Source organism: Tachyglossus aculeatus, chromosome 10 (assembly GCF_015852505.1).
Source record: "Tachyglossus aculeatus isolate mTacAcu1 chromosome 10, mTacAcu1.pri, whole genome shotgun sequence".
Classification (NCBI taxonomy): Eukaryota; Metazoa; Chordata; class Mammalia; order Monotremata; family Tachyglossidae; genus Tachyglossus; species Tachyglossus aculeatus.
The window spans coordinates 59011436-59034209 of NC_052075.1; the positions used below are offsets into that span (position 1 = coordinate 59011436).

The window sequence follows — 22774 nt, forward strand, 5'->3', positions numbered from 1 at the left end:
CATTGTTGGGTAGGGACCGTCTCTATATGTTGCTGACTTGTACTTCCCAAGCGCTTAGTACAGTGCTCTGCACACAGAAAGCGCTCAATAAATATGAATGAATGAATAATAATAACAGCATTTATTAAGCGCTTACTATGTGCAAAGCACTGTTCTAAGCACTGGGGAGGTTACAAAGTGATCAGGTTGTCCCACGTGGGGCTCACAATCTTAATCCCCATTTTACAGGTGAGGTACTATTTATTTTATTTTGTTAATATGTTTTGTTTTGTTCTCTGTCTCCCCCTTCTAGACTGTGAGCCCGCTGTTGGGTAGTGACCGTCTCTGTATGTTGCCAACTTGGACTTCCCAAGTGCTTAGTACAGTGCTCTGCACACAGTAAGCGCTCAATAAATACAATTGAATGAAAAGGTAACTGAGGCCCAGAGAAGTTAAGTGACTTGCCCAAGGTCACACAGCTGACAATTGGCAAAGTCAGGATTTGAACCCATGACCTCCGATTCCAAAGCCCGTGCTCTTTCCACCGAGCCACGCTGCTTCCCATAATAATAATAATAACTGGCATTTGTTAAGCGCTTACTATGTGCAAAGCACTGTTCTAAGCGCTGGGGAGGATACAGGCTGATGAGGTTGTCCCACGTGGGGCTCACAGTCTTCATCCCCATTTTACAGGTGAGGTAACTGAGGCCCAGAGAAGTTAAGTGACTTGCCCAAGATCACACAGCAGACATGTGGCGGAGGTGGGATTCGAACCCATGACCTCTGACTCCAGAGCCCATGCTCTTTTCCACCGAGCCACGCTGCTTCCCTTCCCCTCAGCCCTTCCAGGGCCCAGGACCCAGGCACTGGAGCTCTCGGTTCCCACTCCCAAACTCCAGCTTCCTGCTTGTTCCTGCCCCACCCCGCCTCCTCCCTTCCACCCTGGTGCTGAATCCTCATTTTTAAATGCCAGAGTCCCAAGGCCACTCCCTCTCTGGGGCCAGGACAGGGGGACCTGCCCCTGGCTTGGGGGCTGCCGGGAGTGGGGCGGGGGGCACAGCCTGGAGTATCTGGGGAAATGGGGAGCTGGTCCACCCATCCTCTCCCCTTGCCCCATCCCTGCTGGCACCTGTTGGGACGTCAGCACCCTGGCTTCCTCCTCGGCTTGGCTCTGCCGGGCACCACAGTGTGATGACTACGGCGGCGTCCAGTACCCCATTAGCCTCTTTGCCTCGCCCTTCATTAAGACAGGCTGCAGCCAGCTGCCAGACAGGAACAGGAGTGCTGCAGTGCCTCTGGGGAGTGGGGGGGACTCCTCTCTTCTCCCAGAATCACCCCCTCCCATCCCCCTCACGCTGGAAGGGGCTTCTGTACTCACACAGCCATTTCTGAGGAGGGGGAAGACTGAATCCCGGGCTGGGAGATCTGGAGCCGGGGGAACTGGGGGCATGGAAGGACCCGGGGAGCTGAGGGCCTGGAGGGAGCTGGAGGAGTTGTGCATGGCATAGTGGCTAGAGCACAGGCCTGAGAGTCAGAAGGTCATGGGTTCTAATCCAGCTCTACCACCTGTCTGCTGCGGGACCGTGGGCAAGTCACTTTACTGCTCTGGGCCTCGGTTACCTCATCTTTAAAATGGGGGTTGAGCCTATGAGCCCCATGAAGGACAGGGATTGTGTCCAACCCAATTTGCTTCTCCACCCCGGAGCTTAATTCAGTGCCCGGCACGTAGTAAGTGCTTAACAAATACCACAGTTATTTTTATCGTGGGCATGGAGGGGCTGGGGACATCAGGAACTGTAGGTATGGAGGGGCTAGGGGAGCCAGGGCCACCGGGAGATGCGGGCTTGGTGGGGACTGGGGGAACCAGGAAAATTTAGAGCTGGGGGAGAAGTGGGGGCATGCTGGGGTAGCTGGGGACTAGGGGGACCTTTAGCCTGGAGTGGGGGGGGAGCCAGGAACACAGCAGGTTTGGGCTGGGCACTTGGGGATACCTGGAATTGGATGGAGTTGGGAAAATGGGGGGCGGGGGGGCCGGCGGAAATACAAGGCCCAAGAAAGGAGGTGCAGGGAGGCCTGGGGCTGGCACGGAAGGGGCCTAGGACAGGAGAGGAGGCAGCTGTCCGCTGCAAGGAAGAACATTCTTACACCACTCCTAGTCTCAGAGGCCACACAGACCCGAGGAGGAAGTGTGGGGCCGGAGCTGGAGTCCTGCCCCGGCCTGGTCCAGCCTCCTCTTCCTCCTCCTCCTCTCCAAAATAACCCCGGATCGGGTCAGAGGGAGAGGGGCTGCTGCCTGCCCCCCCCCGGCTCTCTGCTCTGGCAGAAACTGAGGCAGGGGGTGGTGCGGGAAGGGCTCCCGAATGTGCCCCTTTTCCAGAGCCGTGGGATTGAAAGGATCTGGCACAAAGTGGCCCCTTTCCCCCTCCGCAGGCTTGCAGAAAACGTGAGGCCGGGTTCTGACGTGCAGGGCAGAACAGGGGTGGGGGTGGGGGCCTGGAGGCGGGGGTGCTCCTCCTCCTTCTCCTCCTCCTTCTCCTTCTCCTCCTCCTCCTCCTCCTTCTCCTCCTCCTCCCTCCTCCTTCTCTTCCTTCTCCTCCTCCTCTACGGCCGCCGCCGCAGAGCACCGCAGCCACCGGGCTGCGCTTGGGCAGGACTGGCAAGACCCCAGGGACCCAGTGAAAGGCAGGCAGAGACCCCCACCCCCAGCAGGTGCACAGAGACTACTGAGGCAGACCCTGAGAGGGCCAGGGCAGAGACCCCCAACCAGGGCAGAGAGATACAAGGCGGGGTGTGTGGGAGGAGAGATAACGCCCCCCTGCCACCACCCAGCTGCTGTCACTCACCCACGCTGTCCCACTCGGCCCCCTCACCTTCCTCCTGTCACCCCCCCCAGCCCAGGATGTCGGAGACCAAGGACTGGGCCACCCTTAGTCCAGAGGAGTTTGCTCACCTCCAGAAATACCTCGACTGTGAGTACCGAAGCCCCCGCTCCCCGCCATCCCCCTCCCGCGCCCCAGACCTCTCTCCGGCTCCCTTAGCCTTGGGTTGCCCCAGCCCCAAACAGGGCCATGAACCAGGGGCCCTAGGGACCTGCAGGTTATGTTACGTGTGTGTGTGTGTGTGTGTATTGGAGGGAGGGGAGGGGGACCATATGAGCTGTCAGCTCCTGTCCAAACCTTTCCTCACATTCCCCGTGTGGGCGTGGGCATGGGTGTTTAGACATTTGTACAGGGCTGTGGGTATCAGTTGATGTGAGTGTGTGTGTTCGCGTGCCTGTACATGTGTGCAAGGCTGTGGGTGCAGGTTGAGATACGTGTGAGTGTGTGGGTGTGCTTAGCTCTGAATGGGTGAGTGCTTACTGCATGCAGAGCACTGTACTCAGCTCTTGGAAAGAAACGGTATGATGGAGTTTTAGACGCAGTCCCTGCCCTGGAGGAGCTTACAGCCTAGTGGGGAAGACAGACATCCTGAGGGGTTTGTGGGTGGGTGTGTGCATGGCTTTATGTGCATGTGCATGGTGAGGGGCATCTGTGACTCTGTGTGTGTTTGTGTGTGTAGGTGCATGTGCATATGGTTGTGCATGTGTGTATATGGCTCTGTGTGTGTGTGTGTGTGTGTGTGTGTGTGTGTGTGTGTGTGTGTGCTGCTCAATCCTTCCCTGCTGGACCCCTGGGGAGTGGGAGGTGGGTCTGGTGAGGCCCCTCCCTCAGCTCCCCGCACCGGTTTTCCCCTTTAGACTCCTCCAAGAAAGTCCAGGATGTGTTGGCGCTGTTCTCCGGAGACGGGGCCCTGGTCCAGCATCTACAGGGAGATGTGAGCTACCCGGACCCCCGCACCCTGACCCTGTCAGCCTGGGACCCCCCCAACCTCCCCCCCACCGCCAGCCCTATGACCAATCACCCTAGGACTCCCCCCAGCCCTGTGACCTCTCACCCTCGGAGTCCCACTCCCCTCCCCACCCAGGTCCCAGCAATGGGAAGGAGGAAGGAAAGAGAAGGCTTTATTTTCTACCGTATTTTTTCTTTATTTTGTTTTTAAGTCTCTCTTGATGGCCACTCTTTCTTGCTCCTAGGCTATAGTTTACGAGGGCTCCCCCATTCTACAGGAATTGAGGGCCCCCCAGTCTATAGGTCCTGGGGTTTCTATGGGGTACAAGTTTTTCCCCTTTGCTCCTAATCAATCAGTGATATTTATTGAGCACTTAGTGTGTGCAGAGCACTGTGCTGAGCACTTGGGAGAAGATAGTAGAGTTAGTAGACATAATCCCTGCCTTTGAAGAGTTTACAGTCTAGTGGGGGAGATAGACATTAAAATAAAATAGAGATGCAGGGGACAGCAGAGTATTAAGATATATACTTTAGGGATGTGGGGAGAATGTCAAAGTACGTAAGGGCTACAGACACAAAATACAGAGGTAATGCAGAAGGGAGCGAGAATGCCAGGGGAGATGAGAAATAAGGTAGTCAGGGAAGGCTTCCTGAAGGAGATGTGGTTTTAATAAGGCTTTGAAGATGGCAGAGGGGTGGTCTGTTGGATCTGAAGAGGGAGGGACTTTAAGGCTGGAGTAGGGGGTGAGCAAGAGGTCAGTGGGGGAGAAACAGATTCTCTCTCTTGCCCCCCGGTCTCTCCCCTTGCTCCCCTCGGTCTGTAGGGCCCGAAGTACTCTCTCCCTTGCTCCCCCAGTCTGTAGGGTATGAGGGTTTCTTCTTGCTCCCACAGTCTGTAGGATATGAGGGTCCCTCCCCTGCTCCCACCAGTCTGTAAGGGTACGAGGGTCTCTCCCTCTTGCTCCCTCAGTCTATAGGGTACGAGGGCTTCCGGCTCTTCCTGGAGGCCTACCTGGAGGCAACGGATGTGCCTGAGGAGTTGTGCCAGCGTTTGTTCAAGTCCTTCCAGACCCTGGAGCCTGGAAAGGCAGGCCAAGAACCAGGTACCAGCCTGGCCGGGGGCGGTGGGCGGTGGGCAGGGGGCTGGGGAGAAAGGGGAGGCTGGAACCAGAGCAGGTGGGACTGGAACAAGAAGGGGTGGAACAGGATGGCAAGGGTGTAGGGTCAGAGGGCAAGGCCTAGTGTGGCAGGTTCAGGACAGAGAAGGTAGGACTCAATAACCTCCCTCTTACCCCCCTGCCAGTCAGGGGCCCCTCCACACCGTTTCATTGTCCCCCTTGTTTCAATCAATGAATTAATCGATCATGTTTATTGAGTCCTTACTGTGTGCTCTGCTTATTAAGTGCTTAATAATGATGGTATTTGTTAAGTGCTTACTATGTGCCAAGCACTGTTCTAAGCGCTGGAGTAGATACAAGGTCATCAGGCTGTGCCACGTGGGGCTCACAGTCTTAATCCCCATTTTACAGATGAGGTAACTGAGGCACAGAGAAGTCAAGTGACTTGTCCAAAGTCTCACAGCTGATAAGTGGCAGAGCCGGGATTAGAACCCACGATCTCTGACTCCCGAGCCCGGGCTCTTTCCACCAAGCCGCGCTGGGAGTGCAGTATAACAGAGCTGGTAGACACATTCCCTGCCCACGAGTTTACAGTCTAGAGGGGGAAGCAGATATTAGTAGAAATAAATGAATTTTGGGTATGTACCTAAGTGCTGTGGAGCTGAGGAAAGGATGAGTAAAAGGTGCAAATCCAAGAGCAAAGGTGACACCGAAGGGAGTAGGAGACGTTTCAGTGCCCCCCCGATCCGATCCCCCCAATTTAATACCCCCCCATTCCACTGCCCCCCAGAGCCATCTCTAGTTTGCCTCAATGATGTGTCCTGCTACTTCTCTTTGCTGGAGGGGGGGCGGCCAGAGGACAAGCTGGAGTGTGAGTGTGGGGGACCACGAGGGAGGGTCCTTTTGCGGGGGGGGGAGGACAGTGGGACCACTGGGGAGGGTCTCTGTGTGGGGAAGAGGAAGCGGGGCCATGGGGGAGGGTTCCTGATGAGAGGGGGTAGGGGTCCTGGCCTCGGGGGTAGTGGGGCTGAGGGCGAAAGGGGAGCTCAAACCTCACAGCCTGCTCCCCCACCCCGCAGTCACCTTCAAGCTGTATGACACAGACAGAAACGGGCTTCTGGATGGTTCTGTAAGTTGGGGATGGGGAAGCAGAGGTGGGGTTGCAGGGGGCACCCAGGGAGGGGCCGGGCAGGGTTAACCCAGGTTCTGCTTCTCCCCAGGAGGTGGACCGGATCATCACGCAGATGATGCGTGTGGCAGAGTATCTGGAGTGGGACGTGACTGAGCTGAGGCCGGTGAGGTGCCCCCCGGCAGCCCTGCCCAGGGCTGACCTCCCCACCCCCAACACCGCAACGCCTTCCAGCTCCCCGACCCTCTCCCTGAGCCCCTAGAGCTTGCCCCCCCAGAGTTCTGCCCCCCCAGCATCCTCCAGATCCCTGACCTTCTCCCCAGATCCCCCCGAGCTCAGATCCCCCAGATCTCTGACCCCCGCCAGCACCCTCCAGCTCCCTGACTCTCTCCTCAGATCCCCCCAGCTCCTTGACTGAATTCTTGACTAAATCGTATGAATAAATACGATTGAATGAATGACCCTCCTCCCTGAGTTCTGACCCCCCTCAAGATGCTGATCCCCCTGAAGTTCTGACCCCCCAAAATGCTGACCCCTCTGACTGCTGGACCTCCAAGGATAATGACCCCCCCAGAGCTCTGACCCCCTCAGTGCACTGCCTCCACCCTGGCCTTTTTTTTTTTTTTTTTGGTATTTGTTAATTGCTTACTATGTGCCAGGCACTGTGCACTAAATGCAGTTGATTGATTGTACTAAGTGCTGGGGAAGGTAGGAGGTAATCAGATTGGATAAAATCCAAGTAAATAATGATGGCATTTATTAAGCACTTACTATTTGCAAAGCACTGTTGTAAGCGCTGGGGAGGTCACAAGGTGATCAGGTTGTCCCACGGGGAGCTCACAGTCTTAATCCCCGTTTTACAGATGAGGTAATGGAGGCACAGAGAAGTGAAGTGACTTGCCCAAGGTCACACAGCAGAGAAGTGGTGGAGCCCGGGATTAGAATCCAGGTTCTTCTGGGTCCCAGGACTGTGCTGTATTCATTAGGACATGCTGCTTCCTGACTCCCCCTTCCTTCAGGGCACTGCTCCCTGCCCCAAGGGTGTTGACCCTTGTATTGTGTTAACCCCCCTCCCACACAGGGCACCAGCCCTCCCCCAGGGCTCTGAGACTGTAAGCCCACTCTTTTAGACTGTGAGCCCACTGTTGGGTACGGACTATCTCTATATGTTGCCAATTTGTACTTCCCAAGCGCTTAGTACAGTGCTCTGCACATAGTAAGTGCTCAATAAATACGATTGATGATGATGATGATGATCCCTGAGGATGTTGACCCTCACCCACCCCGGCCCCTCAGGGCACTCCCCTCCCCAGAACTCTGATCCACCCAGGATGTTGACTCTTCCAGCCTGCTGTCTCCCCCGCTACACACACCCAAGGCACTAGCCCTCTACTGTAGGCTCATTATGGGCAGGGAATGTCACCGTTTTTGATTGTGCTGTACTTTCCCAAGCACTTAGTATAGTGTTCTGTACACCGTAAGCACTCAATAAATGCCACTGAATACTCCCCCAGGGCTCTGGCCTGCCCCTCGGGCACCGCCCCCGCCCCCAGGCACTGATGCCCTCCTCCTCCGTGTGCCCCAGATCCTGCAGGAGATGATGAAGGAGATTGATTATGATGGCAGTGGCACCGTCTCACTGTCCGAGTGGCTGCGCGGGGGCGTCACCACGGTGCCTCTGCTGGTCCTGCTGGGGCTGGAGGTGGTGAGTAGTGGGGAACAGAGGTGGTGAGTAGCGGGGAACGTTTCAGTCATCCTGGGAGGCCCTGGGTCTGCTCCTTCCCCGCCTGAGTGTTGGTCCTCTTCATCCTCCTGTCCCTGCTCCCCAGCCTCTTCCCCCCAGAGACTCCGGCCTCTGCCCCCTGACCTCTGCCCTCTGACCCCCAGCTGTCTGGCCTCTGTCTTCTGCCCCACTGACTCTCTGCCCCCCCTGCTCCTGGGCCTCTGCCCCTCTGACCCCGTCCGCCATTTCTGGGTCCCCCTAAAAGGGAGGGATGGGGGGCATCCAGCGCCCGGCCCTGAGTGCCCGCTGTGCCCCAGAACATGAAGGACGACGGGGAGCACATGTGGCGGCTGAAACACTTCAACCGTCCAGCGTACTGCAACGTGTGTGAGACCATGCTGCTCGGCCTGCGGAAGCAGGGACTGCGCTGTGTCTGTAAGTGACCGCTCGGTGGCGCTCTAATCAATCAATCAATCAATCAATCAGTCGTATTTATTGAGCACTTACTGTGTGCAGAGCACTGTACTAAGCGCTTGGGAAGTACAAGTTGGCAACTCTACCTGGGCGCCACCACAGGGCAGCGCTGGGGTCAATCAATCAATCAATCAATCAATCATATTTATTGAGCGCTTACTGTGTGCAGAGCACTGTACTAAGCGCTTGGGAAGTACAAGTTGCCAACACATAGAGACGGTCCCTAGTCTAGAAGGGGGAGACAGAGAACAAAACCAAACACACTAAACAAAATAAAATAAATAGAATAGATATGTACAAGTAAAATAAATAGAGTAATAAATATGTACACACGTATATACAGGTGCTGTGGGGAAGGGAAGGTCGTCACCCCAGAGCGGAGTTTTGTCTGCGTCTGACGGCGACCACAGGGCGGCGCTGTGCCCCTGTCAGAATCAATCAATCAATCAATCAATCAATCGTATTTATTGAGCGCTTACTGTGTGCAGAGCGCTGTGACCACAGGGCGGCGCTGTGTCTGTTTCTGGGACTGCCCCGGAGCGATGCTTTGTCTGCGAGGGACACGGGGAGGGGCTGTGTCCGTGTCTGTGAGTGACCACTGGGTGGCGCTGTATCCGTTTCTGGGCGCGACCCCAGGGCGCTGCTGTGTCAGTGAGGGGCACGGGGAGGGGCTGTGTCCGTGCCTGTGGGTGACCACTGGGCGGCGCTGTGTCCGTTTCTGGGCGCGACCCCAGAGTGACCAGAGTGTGAGTGACCTGACTTCTAGACTGTGAGCCCACTGTTGGGTAGGGACCGTCCCTATATGTTGCCAACTTGTACTTCCCAAGCGCTTAGTACAGTGCGCTGCACACAGTAAGCGCTCAATAAATACGATTGAATGAATGACCACTGGGCGGCGCTGTGTCCGTTTCTGGGCGCGACCCCAGAGCGCTGCTGTGTCTGGGAGGGGCACGAGAAGCGGCTGTGTCCGTGTCTGTGCGTGACCACTGGGCGGCGCTGTGTCCGCTTCAGGGCGTGACTCCAGAGCGCTGCTATATCTGTGAGGGACACGGGAAAGAGCTGTGTCCGTGTCTGTGAGAAACCACTGGGCGGCGCTGTGTTCGTTTCTGGGCGCGACCCCGAGCGCTGCTGTCTTTGAGGGGCACGGGGAGGGGCTGTGCCTGTCTGTGAGTGGCCACTGGGCGGCGCTGTGTCCGTTTCTGGGCGCGACCCCAGAGTGACCGGAGTGTAAGTGACCAGACTTCTAGACTGTGAGCCCACTGTTGGGTAGGGACCGTCCCTATATGTTGCCAACTTGTACTTCCCAAGCGCTTAGTACAGTGCTCTGCACACAGTAAGCGCTCAATAAATACGATTGAATTAATTAATTAATTAATTAATGACCTCTGGGAGGCGCTGTGTCCGTTTCTGGGCGCGACCCCGAGCGCTGCTGTCTGTGAGGGGCACGGGGAGCGGCTGTGTCTGTCTGTAAGTGACCACTGGGCGGCGCTGTGTTCGTTTCTGGGCGCGACCCTAGAGCGCTGCTATGTCTGTGAGGGACACGGGGAGGGGTTGTGTCCGTGTCTGTGAGTGACCACTGGGCGGCGCTGTGTCTGTTTCTGGGCGCGACCCAGAGCGCTGCTATGTCAGTGAGGGGCGGGGGAAGCGGCTGTGTCCGTGTCTGTGAGTGACCACTGGGCGGCGCTGTGTCCGCTTCAGGGCGTGACTCCAGAGCGCTGCTATGTCTGGGAGAGGCACGGGGAGGGGCTGTGTCCGTGTCTGTGAGTGACCACTGGGCGGCGCTGTGTTCGTTTCTGGGCGCGACCCCGAGCGCCGCTATGTCTGGGAGGGGCAGGGGAAAGGGCTGTGTCTGTGAGTGACCACTGGGCGGCGCTGTGTCCGATTCTGGGCGCGACCCCAGAGCGCTGCTATGTCAGGGAGGGGCGCGGGAAGCAGCTGTGTCCATGTCTGTGAGTGACCACTGGGCGGCGCAGTGTCCGTTTCTGGGCGTGACTCCAGAGCGCTGCTATGTCTGGGAGGAACACGGGAAAGGGCTGTGTCCATGTCTGTGAGTGACCACTGGGCGGCGCTGTGTCCGTTTCTGGGCGCGACCCCGAGCGCTGCTGTCTGTGAGGGGCACGGGGAGCGGCTGTGTCTGTCTGTAAGTGACCACTGGGCGGCGCTGTGTTCGTTTCTGGGCGCGACCCTAGAGCGCTGCTATGTCTGGGAGGGGCACGGGGAGCGCCTGTGTCCGTGTCTGTGAGTGACCACTGGGCGGCGCTGTGTCTGTTTCTGGGCGCGACCCAGAGCAATGCTATGTCTGGGAGGGACACGGGGAGGGGCTGTGTCTGTCTATGAGTGGCCACTGGGCGGCGCTGTGTCCGTTTCTGGGCGTGACTCCAGAGCGCTGCTATGTCAGTGAGGGACGCGGGAAGCGGCTGTGTCCGTGTCTGTGAGTGACCACTGGGCGGCGCACTGGGCGTGACCCCGGAGCGCTGCTATGTCAGTGAGGGGCGCGGGAAGCTGCTGTGTCCGTGTCTGTGAGTGACCACTAGGCGGCGCTGTGTCCGTTTCTGGGCGCGACCGCGGAGCGCTGCTATGTCTGGGAGGGGCACGGGGAGCGGCTGTGTCCGTGTCCGTGAGTGACCACTGGGCGGCGCTGTGTCCGTTTCTCGGCGCGACCCCAGAGCGCTGCTATGTCAGGGAGGGGCGCGGGAAGCGTCTGTGTCCGTGTCTGTGAGTGACCACTGGGCGGCGCTGTATCCGTTTCTCGGCGCGACCCCAGAGCGCTGCTATGTCAGGGAGGGGCGCGGGAAGCGTCTGTGTCCGTGTCTGTGAGTGACCACTGGGCGGCGCTGTATCCGTTTCTCGGCGCGACCCCAGAGCGCTGCTATGTCTGTGAGGGGCACGAGTAAGCGGCTGTGTCCGTGTCTGTGAGTGACCACTGGGCGGCGCTGTGTCCGCTTCAGGGCGTGACTCCAGAGCGCTGCTATGTCTGGGAGGGACACGGGAGAGGGCTGTGTCCGTGTCTGTGAGTGGCCACTGGGTGGCGCTGTGTTCTTTTCTGGGCGCGACCCCAGAGTGCTGTTCGTGGTCTGTGAGGGGCACTGGAAGCGGCTGTGTCTGTCTGTGAGTGGCCACTGGGCGGCGCTGTGTCAGTTTCTGGGCGTGACTCCAGAGCGCTGCTATGTCTGTGAGGGGCACGAGTGAGCGGCTGTGTCCGTGTCTGTGAGTGGCCACTGGGCGGCGCTGTGTCCGCTTCAGGGCGTGACTCCAGAGCGCTGCTATGTCTGGGAGGGACACGGGAAAGGGCTGTGTCCGTGTCTGTGAGTGGCCACTGGGCGGCGCTGCGTTCGTTTCTGGGCGCGACCCAGAGCGCTGCTGTCTTTGAGGGGCACGGGGAGGGGCTGTGCCTGTCTGTGAGTGGCCACTGGGCGGCGCTGTGTCCGTTTCTGGGCGCGACCCCAGAGCGCTGCTATGTCAGTGAGGGGCAAGGGAAGCGGCTGTGTCCGTGTCTGTGAGTGACCACTGGGCGGCGCAGTGTCCGTTTCTGGGCGTGACTCCAGAGCGCTGCTATGTCTGGGAGGGGCAGGGGAAAGGGCTGTGTCTGAGAGTGACCACTGGGCGGCGCTGTGTCCGATTCTGGGAGTTCATTCATTCATTCATTCAATCGTATTTATTGAATGCTTACTGTGTGCAGAGCACTGTAATAGGCCCTTGGAAAGTACAGTTTGGCAACATCATTCATCGTCATCAATCGTATTTATGGAGCGCTCACTATGTGCAGAGCACTGTACTAAGCGCTTGGCAAGTACAAATTGGCAACATATAGAGACAGTCCCTACCCAACAGTGGGCTCACAGTCTAAAAGGGGGAGACAGAGAACAAAACCAAAAATACTAACAAAATAAAATAAATAGAATAGATATGTACAAGTGCACAGAGGCAGTCCCTACCCAACAACGGGCTCACAGTCTAGAAGGGGGAGACAGGCAACAAAACAAAACTAGACAGGTGTCAATACCATCAAAATAGATAAATAGAATTATAGATATATACACGTCATTAATAAAATAAATAGAGAAATAAATATGTACAAATAAACACAAGTGCCGTGGGGAGGGGAAGGGAGCAGGGCAGAGGGAGGGAGTGGGGGCGGTGGGGAGGGGAGGAGGAGCAGAGGAAAAAGAGGGGGCTCAGTCTGGGAAGGCCTCCTGGAGGAGGTGAGCTCTCAGTAGGGCTTTGAAGGGAGGAAGTGGGCTAGTTTGGCGGGTTCATTCATTCATTCAATCGTATTTATTGAGCACTTACTGTGTGCAGAGCACTGTACTAAGCGCTTGGGAAGTACAAGTCGACACCCAACAACAGGCTCACAGTCTAGAAGGGGGAGACAGACAACAAGACAACACATATAGACAGGTGTCAAAATCGTCAGAACAAATGGAATAAAAGCTATATGCACCTCATTAACAAAATAAATAGAATAGTAAATATGTACAAGTAAATTGACTAGAGTAATAAATCTGTACAAATATATATACAAGTGCTGTTGGGAGGGGAAGGAGGTAGGACGGGGGGATGGGGAGGAGGAGAGGAAAAAGGGGGCTCAGTGTGGGAAGGCCTCCTGGGGGAGGTGAGCTCTCAGTAGGGCTTTGAAAGGAGGAAGATGCGTGGAGGGAGGGCATTCCGGGTCAGGGGAAGAATGTGGGCCGGGGGAACGACGGCGGGACAGGCGAGAACGAGGCACGGTGAGGAGATTAGCGGCAGAGGAGCGGAGGATGCGGGCTGGGCTGGAGAAGGAGAGAAGGGAGGTGAGGTAGGAAGGGGCGAGGGGATGGACAGCCTTGAAGCCCAGGGTGAGGAGGCGGATGTAGCCTTCTCTCTGATCTCCCATCCTCGTGCCTCTCTCCACTTCAATCCATACTTCATGCTGCTGCCCGGATTATCTTTGTCCAGAAACGCTCGGGGCATATTACTCCCCTCCTCAAAACTCTCCAGTGGCTACCAATCAATCTGCGCATCAGGCAGAAACTCCTCACCCTGGGCTTCAAGGCTGTCCATCCCCTCGCCCCCTCCTACCTCACCTCCCTTCTCTCCTTCTCCAGCCCAGCCCGCACCCTCCGCTCCTCTGCCGCCGCTAACCTCCTCACCGTAGCTCGTTCTCGCCTGTCCCGCCATCGACCCCCGGCCCACGTCATCCCCCGGGGCTGGAATGCCCTCCCTCTGCCCATCCGCCAAGCTAGCTCTCTTCCTCCCTTCAAGGCCCTACTGAGAGCTCACCTCCTCCAGGAGGCCTTCCCAGACTGAGCCCCTTCCTTCCTCTCCCCCTCGCCCCCCTCTCCATCCCCCCATCTTACCTCCTTCCCTTCCCCACAGCACCTGTATATATGTATATATGTTTGTACATATTTGTTACTCTATTTATTTATTTTACTTGTACCTATCTATTCTATTTATTTTATTTTGTTAGTATGTTTGGTTTTGTTCTCTGTCTCCCCCTTCTAGACTGTGAGCCCGCTGTTGGGTAGGGACTGTCTCTATGTGTTGCCAACTTGTACTTCCAAAGCGCTTAGTGCAGTGCTCTGCACACAGTAAGCGCTCACTAAATACGATTGATTGATTGATTGATCCTCATTTTACAGGTGAGGTAACTGAAGCACAGAGAAGTTAAGTGACTTGCCCAAAGTCACACAGCTGACAATTGTCAGAGCCGGGATTTGAACCGATGATCTCTGACTCCAAAGCCCAGGCTCTTTCCACTGAGCTCACAGTCTTAATCCCCATTTTACAGATGAGGTAACTGAGGCTCAGAGAAGTTAAGTGACTTGCGCAAGGTCACTCAGCAAACATGTGGCAGAGCCGGGATTCGAACCCATGACCTCTGACTCCAAAGCCAGTGCTACTTCTGTAGCTCACCTCCTCCAGGAGGCCTTCCTAGACTGAGCCCCCCTTTCCTCTGCCCCTCTTCCCTTCCCCCTCCCAATTCCCTCCCTCTGCTCTACCCCCCTCCCTGCCCCACAGCACTTGTGTATATATGTATATATGTTTGTGCATATTTATTACTCTATTTATTTATTTTACTTGTACATATCTATTCTATTTATTTTATTTTGTTAGTATGTTTGGTTTTGTTCTCTGTCTCCCCCTTCTAGACTGTGAGCCCACTGTTGAGTAGGGACTGTCTCTATATGTTGCCAACTTGTACTTTCCAAGCGCTTAGTACAGTGCTCTGCACACAGTAAGCGCTCAATAAATACGATTGATTGATTGATATGTACATATTTATTATTCTATTCATTTCATTAATGACATGTATATATCTATAGTTCTGTTTATCTATTTTGATGCTATTGATGCCTGTCCATTTGTTTTGTTTCGTTGTCTGTCTCCCCCCCTTCTAGACTGTGAGTCCGTTGGGTAGGGATTGTCTCTGTTGCCGAATTGTACTTCCCAAGCGCTTAGTACATGCTCTGCACACATAAGAGAAGCTGCGTGGCTCAGTGGAAAGAGCACGGGCTTTGGAGTCAGAGGTCATGGGTTCGAATCCCAACTCCGCCACATGTCTGCTGTGTGATCTCGGGCAAGTCACTTAACTTCTCTGGGCCTCAGTGACCTCATCTGTAAAGTGGGGATTAAGACTGTGAGCCCCACGTGGGACAACCTGATCACCCTGTATCCTCCCCAGCGCTTAGAACAGTGCTTTGCACGTAGTAAGCGCTTAACAAATGCCAATTATCATTATTATAAGCGCTCAATAAATACGATTGAATGAATGAATAGAAAGTCGGGAGGGGGAGATGTGAGGAGTTTAGGGGGGACACCGACCCTCCTTCCCCCCCTTTTGCTCACTGAGCTACCCTCCTCCTCCTCCACAGTCTGCAAGTTCACTGTCCACGAGCGATGTGCGCGGAAGGCATCTCCCTGCGGCGTCAGTACCTACGCCAAGAGCAAGCGGGACACGGGCGTGAGTGACTTCCGAGCCCTTCCTCACCCAAGTCCCCGCCCCACCCCGAATTCCTCCGACCCCAGTTTCCCGGCCCCAAGCCGGAGCGGGACCCCGAGGGACGCCCCGCTCTCCTCTCCAACCGCGCAGGCCCAGGCCCACGTGTGGGTGAGGGGCAGCTGTGAGCCCGGCCGCTGCGACCGCTGCCAGAAGAAGATCAAGAATTTCCAGAGTCTCACAGGGCTGCACTGTGTGTGGTGCCACCTCAAGGTCAGAGATTGGGGGTGGGGGGGCTGCCCCATCCCCTCTCTCGAGACCCCCTGTAATCACGCCGCCTCCTTCCCTGTTCCCCACCTCCTTGGGTCCTTTCTTGCCACCCCCATCCCGGGAGAGTGGACAAGCCCAAAAGCCACTTTAGAACTGTCTGTGGAATGATCCATATTTCCAGGGTGGGTGGGAAATTGTTTGAGCTCCACCTCCCCGCCTTCGTGACTTTCATTCATGCATTCATTCATTCAATCCCCCTTCCTTCCTCTCCCCCTCGTCCCCCTCTCCATCCCCCCCTCTTACCTCCTTCCCTTCCCCACAGCACCTGCATATATGTATATATGTTTGTACATATTTATTACTCTATTTATTTTACTTGTACATATCTCTTCTATTTATTTTATTTTGTTAGTGTGTTTGGTTTTGTGCTCCGTCTCCCCCTTTTAGACTGTGAGCCCACTGTTGGGGAGGGGCTGTCTCTATATGTTGCCAATTTGTACTTCCCAAGCGCTTAGTACAGTGCTCTGCACACAGTAAGCGCTCAATAAATACAATTGATGATGATTGATGATTCAATCATATTTTGTACGTATCTATTCTATTTATTTTATTTTGTTAGTATGTTTGGTTTTGTGCTCCGTCTCCCCCTTTTAGACTGTGAGCCCACTGTTGGGTAGGGACTGTCTCTATATGTTGCCAATTTGTACTTCCCAAGCGCTTAGTACAGTGCTCTGCACATAGTAAGCGCTCAATAAATACGATTGATGATGATTGATGATTCAATCATATTTTGTACGTATCTATTCTACTTATTTTATTTTGTTAGTATGTTTGGTTTTGTGCTCCGTCTCCCCCTTTTAGACTGTGAGCCCACTGTTGGGTAGGGACTGTCTCTATATGTTGCCAATTTGTACTTCCCAAGCGCTTAGTACAGTGCTCTGCACATAGTAAGCGCTCAATAAATGCGATTGATGATGATTGATGATTCAATCATATTTTGTACGTATCTATTCTATTTATTTTATTTTGTTAGTATGTTTGGTTTTGTGCTCCGTCTCCCCCTTTTAGACCGTGAGCCCACTGTTGGGTAGGGGCTGTCTCTAGATGTTGCCAACTTGGACTTCCCAAGCGCTTAGTCCAGTGCTCTGCGCACGGTAAGCGCTCAATAAATACGATCGATTGATTGATTGAGCGCTTACTGTGTGCAGAGCACTGTGCTAATAACTTGGAAAGGACAATTCGGCAACATCATCAATCGTATTTACTGAGCGCTTACCGTGTGCAGAGCACTGGACTAAGCGCTTGGGAAGTAGAAATTGGCAACGTATAGAGACAGTCCCTACCCAACGGTGGGCTCCCAGTCTAAAAAGTCAATCCCTGCCCTACAACGGGCTCGCAGTCTAGAAGGGGGGGAAATAGACAACAAAACAAACAGGCATCAGTATAAATAAATAGACATCACACTGGCGCTCACCAATCCCTGGACACATACCGCCCTTGCCGCTCCGCCCCCGGGGAGCATGGGCATCAGTTTTTGGGTCGGGGTAACCTCCCCTTCCCTACCCCCTCAGCATGACACCCCCTTCCCCCCCCCCCCCAGATCCACGATACCTGCCTGTCGGCTGTGGACCCCATGTGCGACTGCGGGCTCCTGCGGGACCACGTGCTGCCTCCCTCGGCCATCTACCCCGTCATCCTGGTCAGCGGGGCACAAGGGCAGGGGGCAGGGACAGCACGGCCAGCCACCCCGGGAAAGCTCCCCCTCAGCGACCCCAGGGATCGCCCTGCCAGTGGGTGGGAGGGCACGGGGGGCTGGTGCCTCTTGGCGGGGGCCACCCCTTCCTTCCCTCTGAAGGTCTGGGCTCCCCGTCCCGCAGGAGCGGCAGAACAGCCAGAAGAACGGCGCGCCCAGCGAGGACCCGGCCCAGGCCTCCACCACGCCCGACGGGCAAGTCCTGCGGGTAGGACGGTCCCTGGGGCCCGGACTCCCGACTCACCTCCCCTCTCAGCCTGCCCGCCACTTCCTCCCTGGCTCTCTTTGCCCCATTCCTCCGGCCCCTCACCCCTCCGTCTCTCCCCTCACAGATCGTCCCTGTCCCCAACACCCACCCGCTGCTTGTCTTCGTCAACCCCAAGAGTGGCGGGAAGCAGGGGGAAAGGTGAGAAAGCGCACCCGGATAATCATAATAATAATGATAATAATGATGGTATTTGTTAAGTAAGCGCTTTTTATGTGCCCAGTACTGTACTAAGTGCTGGATAACATGGGGAGGGAGAGTGGACCTCCAGGAGGCCTTCCCAGACTGAGCCCCTTCCTTCCTCTCCCCTTCGTCCCCCTCTCCATCCCCCCCATCTTACCTCCTCCCCTTCCCCACAGCACCTGTATATATGTATGTATGTTTGTACGTATTTATTACTCTATTTATGTATTTATTTTACTTGTACGTATCTATTCTATTTATTTTATTTTGTTAGTGTGTTTGGTTTTGTCTCCCCCTTTCAGACTGTGAGCCCAATGTTGGGTAGGGACTGTCTCTATATGTTGCCAATTTGTACTTCCCAAGCGCTTAGTACAGTGCTCTGCACGTAGTAAGCGCTCAATAAATCCGACTGATGATGATGATGATGATGGACCCCAGAGCTTTGTTTCTGTTAATGTCTGTCTCCCCCTCTAGACTGGAAGCTCACTGTGGGCAGGGAATGTGTCTGTTTATTGTTCTATTGAGCTCTCCCAAGCATGGAATACAGTGCTCTGCACGCAGTAAGTGCTCAGTAAATACGATTGACTGACTGAGCCCTGACCACTGACCGTCATCCTGAGCCCCTGCCCTCCCCGCAGGGTCCTTCGGAAGTTCCAGTACCTTCTGAACCCGCGGCAGGTCTACAATCTCCTGAAAGGAGGGCCCGGACCAGGGTGAGTTTTCGGAGGCGAAGGGCCGAGCCGGGGCAGGAATCCCAGACTCACCGGATCCCTCCCTCTGCCTCCATACCCTCGGCCCATCTACCCAGGATCTCCTGGGAGAGAGACACCCATCCCACTCCCTCCCCCTCCTTGCTCCCGGCTCTCCCCATCCATCCTCCATCCCCCGGTGTCTCAGTCCCCTCCCGGCCCAGCTTCTGCTCTGCCCTCCGTCTGACCTGCATCCTTCTTACTGCAGGGGAGGAGAGGAGCCGAGAAGCCTAGGTCGCGGGGGTGGGGGGCTGGGAGGGGGACTGGCGCCGCGGGCGGGCAGCCTCAGTGTCCTTTCCCCTCACCTGCTCCAGGAGGCCTTCCCAGACTGAGCCCCTTCTTTCCTCTCCCCCTCGTCCCCCTCTCCATCCCCCCGTCTTACCTCCTTCCCTTCCCCACAGCACCTGTATATATGTATATATGGTTGTACATATTTATTACTCTATTTATTTATTTATTTATTTATTTATTTTACTTGTACATTTCTATCCTACTTATTTTATTTTGTTGGTATGTTTGGTTCTGTTCTCTGTCTCCCCCTTTTAGACTGTGAGCCCACTGTTGGGTAGGGACTGTCTCTATGTGATGCCAATTTGTACTTCCCAAGCGCTTAGTACAGTGCTCTGCACATAGTAAGCGCTCAATAAATACGATCGATTGATTGATTGATTGATTTCCCGTCCGTCTCCCCCGTCTCAGGCTGAACTTCTTCCGGGACGTCCCCGACTTCCGCGTGCTGGTGTGCGGGGGCGACGGCACCGTGGGGTGGATCCTGGATGCCATCGGTGGGTGCCAGTGCCAGGAGGACCGGGGTGGGGAGGTGGCTGGGGAGGGGTAACCCCCCTGCCTGACCTTTCCTTCCTCCTTCCACCCCCACTCCCAGACAAGGCCAACCTGCCTGTCCGGCCACCGGTGGCCGTGCTGCCCCTGGGCACCGGCAACGACCTGGCCCGCTGCCTGCGCTGGGGAGGTGGTAAGTGAGAGGGCGAGGCCGGGGGCAGTGAGCTGGGCCCGGACTTGGCCGGGCCTGGACCGGAGGAGGGACCGTTGTTCCCGTTAAGGGTCTCTCCGGACCTCGGGTGGCCATGCGCCCTGCTGTGCCCGGCCCCCGAGATTAGCCCAAGGCGACTCTATCTGGGGGCATGCCCCCTTCCCATCGGCCGCCGGGCTGGGCGGGCCGGCCCTGGCGCCTCGCCCCCCACGTGGACCTCCATCCTCCCCCGTGGGGGGGGCCCGGGCTCCCCCAGGTTACGACGGCGCCAGCCTGTGGAAGGTGCTGCGGGACGTGGAGGGCAGCGCGGCGGTGCGCATGGACCGCTGGCAGGTGGAGGTGACGCCGCTCAGCCCGGACGAGCACGGGGACCCCGTGCCCTACGACATCATCAACAACTACTTCTCCGTCGGCGTAGTACGTGGCGGCCGGGGGGGTGGGGGGCCGGCGCGGGACCGGGACTTCCATCTCTGACCCCCCTCCCGCCCCCAGGATGCCTCCATCGCGCACAGATTCCACAACATGCGGGAGAAATACCCAGAGAAGTTCAACAGCAGGTGTGTGGTGGGCGCGGGGGGAGGGATTCCTGCGGGCACAGGGGCGGGAGCAGCGTCCAGCCCCCACCCCCTTCCTCTTTTCCCTTCCCACTCTTCCTCTATCCCTCCTTTCTTCCCTGTAAACCCGTTGGGGGCAGGGAACGTGTCTACCGACTCTGTTACATTGTACTAATAATAGTAATAATCGGGGAATTTATTAAGCGCCTACTGTGTACCTCTCTGTGCCATATAAAACTCTATGGATCCACTACCGGAATGATTGCAGGTGGAGGTGGGGCGTTCTTGGAAAGGTGTGTCCACGGCGTCGCTATGGGTCGGAGACGATTCGACAGCATAAGACGAGACAAGACTGTGTGCCAGGCACTGTACTAAGCGCTGGGACGCATACAAGCACATTGGGTTGGACACAGTCCCCATCCCATGTCAGGCTCCATCCCCATTTTATGGACGAGGTAACTGAGGCCCAGAGAAGTGAAGTGACTTGCCCAAGTAGCAGACTAGTGGTAGAGGCAGGATTAGAACCCATGACCTTCCGACTCCTTAGGCCTATGCTCTACATATCTATTCTATCTATTTATTTTATTTTGTTAGTATGTTTGGTTTTGTTCTCTGTTTCCCCCTTTTAGACTGTGAGCCCACTGTTGGGTAGGGACTGTCTCTATATGTTGCCAATTTGTACTTCCCAAGCGCTTAGTACAGTGCTCTGCACATAGTAAGCGCTCAATAAATACGATTGATGATGATGATGATAATTGCTGTGCATGCAACAATCAATGAATACTATTGATTGATTCCTGCTCTCCCCCTCCATACATCAATCAGTAGGATATCTTGATATTATTTACTGCTATTTATCATTTATTTATTAATTATACACCAGGACCCGTAGAGAAGCAGCCTGGTGTGGTGGCTAGAGCCTGGGCCTGGGAATCAGAAGGACCTGGGTTCTAATCCCTCCTCCACCCCTTCTCTGCTGTGTGACCTTGGGCTTCACTTCGCTTCACTTTTCTGGGCCTCAGTGATCTCATCTGTAAAATGGGGATGAAGACTGTGAGCCCCGTGTGGGACAGGGACTACGCCCCATCCAATTTGCTTGTATCCACGCCGGTGCTTAGTACAGTGCTCGGCACATGGTAAGCGCTTAAATCCCACAATTATTATTGTGAATACTCCTTTTAACACAGGAAAGTTGGTAGACACGTTCCCCACCTGTTCCAAACTCAGAGTCTGGAGGGCCTCCCACCTCTCTGTCCCCTTTTCCATCCCCAATGTCCCCTTCCGACAGCTTGAGCCGGGGCCGGAGGGGAGCCCTCGACACCATCCCCTGAGGGCCGAGGGCCGGAGGGGAGCCCTCGACACCGTCCCCTGAGGGCCGGGGGGCCGGAGGGGAGCCCTCGACACCGTCCCCTGAGGGCCGGGGGCCGGAGGGGAGCCCTCGTCACCCTCCCATGAGGGCCGGGGGCCGGAGGGGATCCCTTGTCACCGTCCCCTGAGGGCCGGGCTCGGGATAGGCCTGACCCAGCCAGTCTATATAATTCAGGGGCCGGGCTGGGGCGGAGCAGGATGAAGAACAAACTCTGGTATTTGGAGTTCGCCACCTCAGAGACCATCTTTGCCACCTGCAAGAAGCTGAAGGAATACTTGACCATTGAGGTGAAGTCCAGTCTGCCCCCCGTCCCCCAACCTTGCTCGCCCCAGGTCCCTCTGGCCCCTCACCGGCCCCATCTCTCCCTCCGCCCCCAAACTGGTCCTCTGAAAGCTATGGCCACCCCCGGCTGACCCCACCCTCCCCACCGCCCTCCCAGATCTGTGGCTCCCCCCTGGATCTGAGCAGCATGTCCCTGGAAGGCATCGCAGTGCTCAACATTCCCAGCATGCACGGTGGCTCCAATCTGTGGGGCGAGACCAAGAGGCCCCTCGGGGACCCCCGGACCCCGGCCCCGGGCCCCCCGCCCCCCGAAGCCATCACCGACCCCGAGGTGCTGAAGGCCTGCATCCAAGGTGAGGCGGTGAGAGGTCTGGGCAGGGGTTCTTGGTTGCGGGGGAGGGGGGCCGGGAAACCGTGCATGTGCGTGGGTGAGTGTGCCCTGTCCCCCCCCAGACCTGAGTGACAAGCGCCTGGAGGTGGTGGGGCTGGAAGGCGTCATCGAGATGGGGCAGATCTACACCGGGCTCAAGAGTGCCGGCCGGCGGCTCGCCAAGTGCTCCCAGATTACTCTCCGGTGAGGGCAGGGTGGGCCGGGGGGTTGGTGAGGGGGCGCGAGGCCGGCGAGGAGCTACACGAGAAGGGAGCCCAGAGTGGGGCGGGAGCATGAGGGCCAGAGGAAAGCGAGAGGCCGCAGATGGGCAAGGGGGTCCTGAGGGACATGGGGTGGGCATGGGGCACACCAGGCATGAGAGAGGGGAGGATCTCGTGTGACTCAGTTTCTCTGACTCTCTCCGGCTTCCCCTGCCCTCCCTCCCCCTGCCTTCCCTCTCCTCACTCCCCTCGCTCCCCCTCTCACAGGACCACCAAAGCCCTCCCCATGCAGATCGATGGTGAACCTTGGATACAGCCCCCCTGCACTGTGAGTCTGACCTCTGTCCCTCAATCCCACAATCCCTTTCTTTCCCTTTCCCTTTTAGACTGTGAGCCCACTGTTGGGTAGGGACCGTCTCTATATGTTGCCAACTTGTACTTCCCAAGCGCTTAGTACAGTGCTCTGCACACAGTAAGCGCTCAATAAATATGATTGACTGATTGATTTTCCCAAACCCCAGCTGCGGTGGCCCTGCGGCTCCTCCCCCTGTAGTTCCACCCCCTCTTCCCGGCGCGCCCTCCCTGTCTGTCCGTCCGT

The 22774-nt window shown here is 56.3% G+C and overlaps 1 protein-coding gene across 6 annotated transcripts in view; it reads left to right on the plus strand.

Moving 5' to 3' along the window:
* The window catches only part of DGKA (diacylglycerol kinase alpha), a 28154-nt gene that overhangs the window by 5063 nt on the left and 317 nt on the right, over positions 1-22774 (plus strand). For 3 of the 6 annotated variants that reach the window (XM_038752285.1, XM_038752284.1, XM_038752288.1), the window contains exons 2-23: positions 2873-2948; positions 3716-3792; positions 4777-4909; positions 5715-5795; positions 6004-6053; positions 6145-6219; positions 7639-7758; positions 8094-8211; positions 15105-15193; positions 15323-15442; positions 17040-17138; positions 17317-17400; positions 17525-17598; positions 18279-18353; positions 19089-19174; positions 19273-19362; positions 19637-19797; positions 19873-19937; positions 21500-21590; positions 21743-21938; positions 22039-22159; positions 22444-22504. In XM_038752285.1, coding sequence (XP_038608213.1) covers positions 2879-2948; positions 3716-3792; positions 4777-4909; positions 5715-5795; positions 6004-6053; positions 6145-6219; positions 7639-7758; positions 8094-8211; positions 15105-15193; positions 15323-15442; positions 17040-17138; positions 17317-17400; positions 17525-17598; positions 18279-18353; positions 19089-19174; positions 19273-19362; positions 19637-19797; positions 19873-19937; positions 21500-21590; positions 21743-21938; positions 22039-22159; positions 22444-22504 — 2136 coding nt within the window. In that variant the 5' untranslated portion in view covers positions 2873-2878. Of the gene's footprint in view, positions 1-2325; positions 2423-2602; positions 2689-2872; positions 2949-3715; positions 3793-4776; positions 4910-5714; positions 5796-6003; positions 6054-6144; positions 6220-7638; positions 7759-8093; positions 8212-11442; positions 11556-15104; positions 15194-15322; positions 15443-17039; positions 17139-17316; positions 17401-17524; positions 17599-18278; positions 18354-19088; positions 19175-19272; positions 19363-19636; positions 19798-19872; positions 19938-21499; positions 21591-21742; positions 21939-22038; positions 22160-22443; positions 22505-22774 lie in introns of those variants that run through there. The other 3 variants (XM_038752287.1, XM_038752286.1, XM_038752289.1) reach the window with 3 other exon arrangements.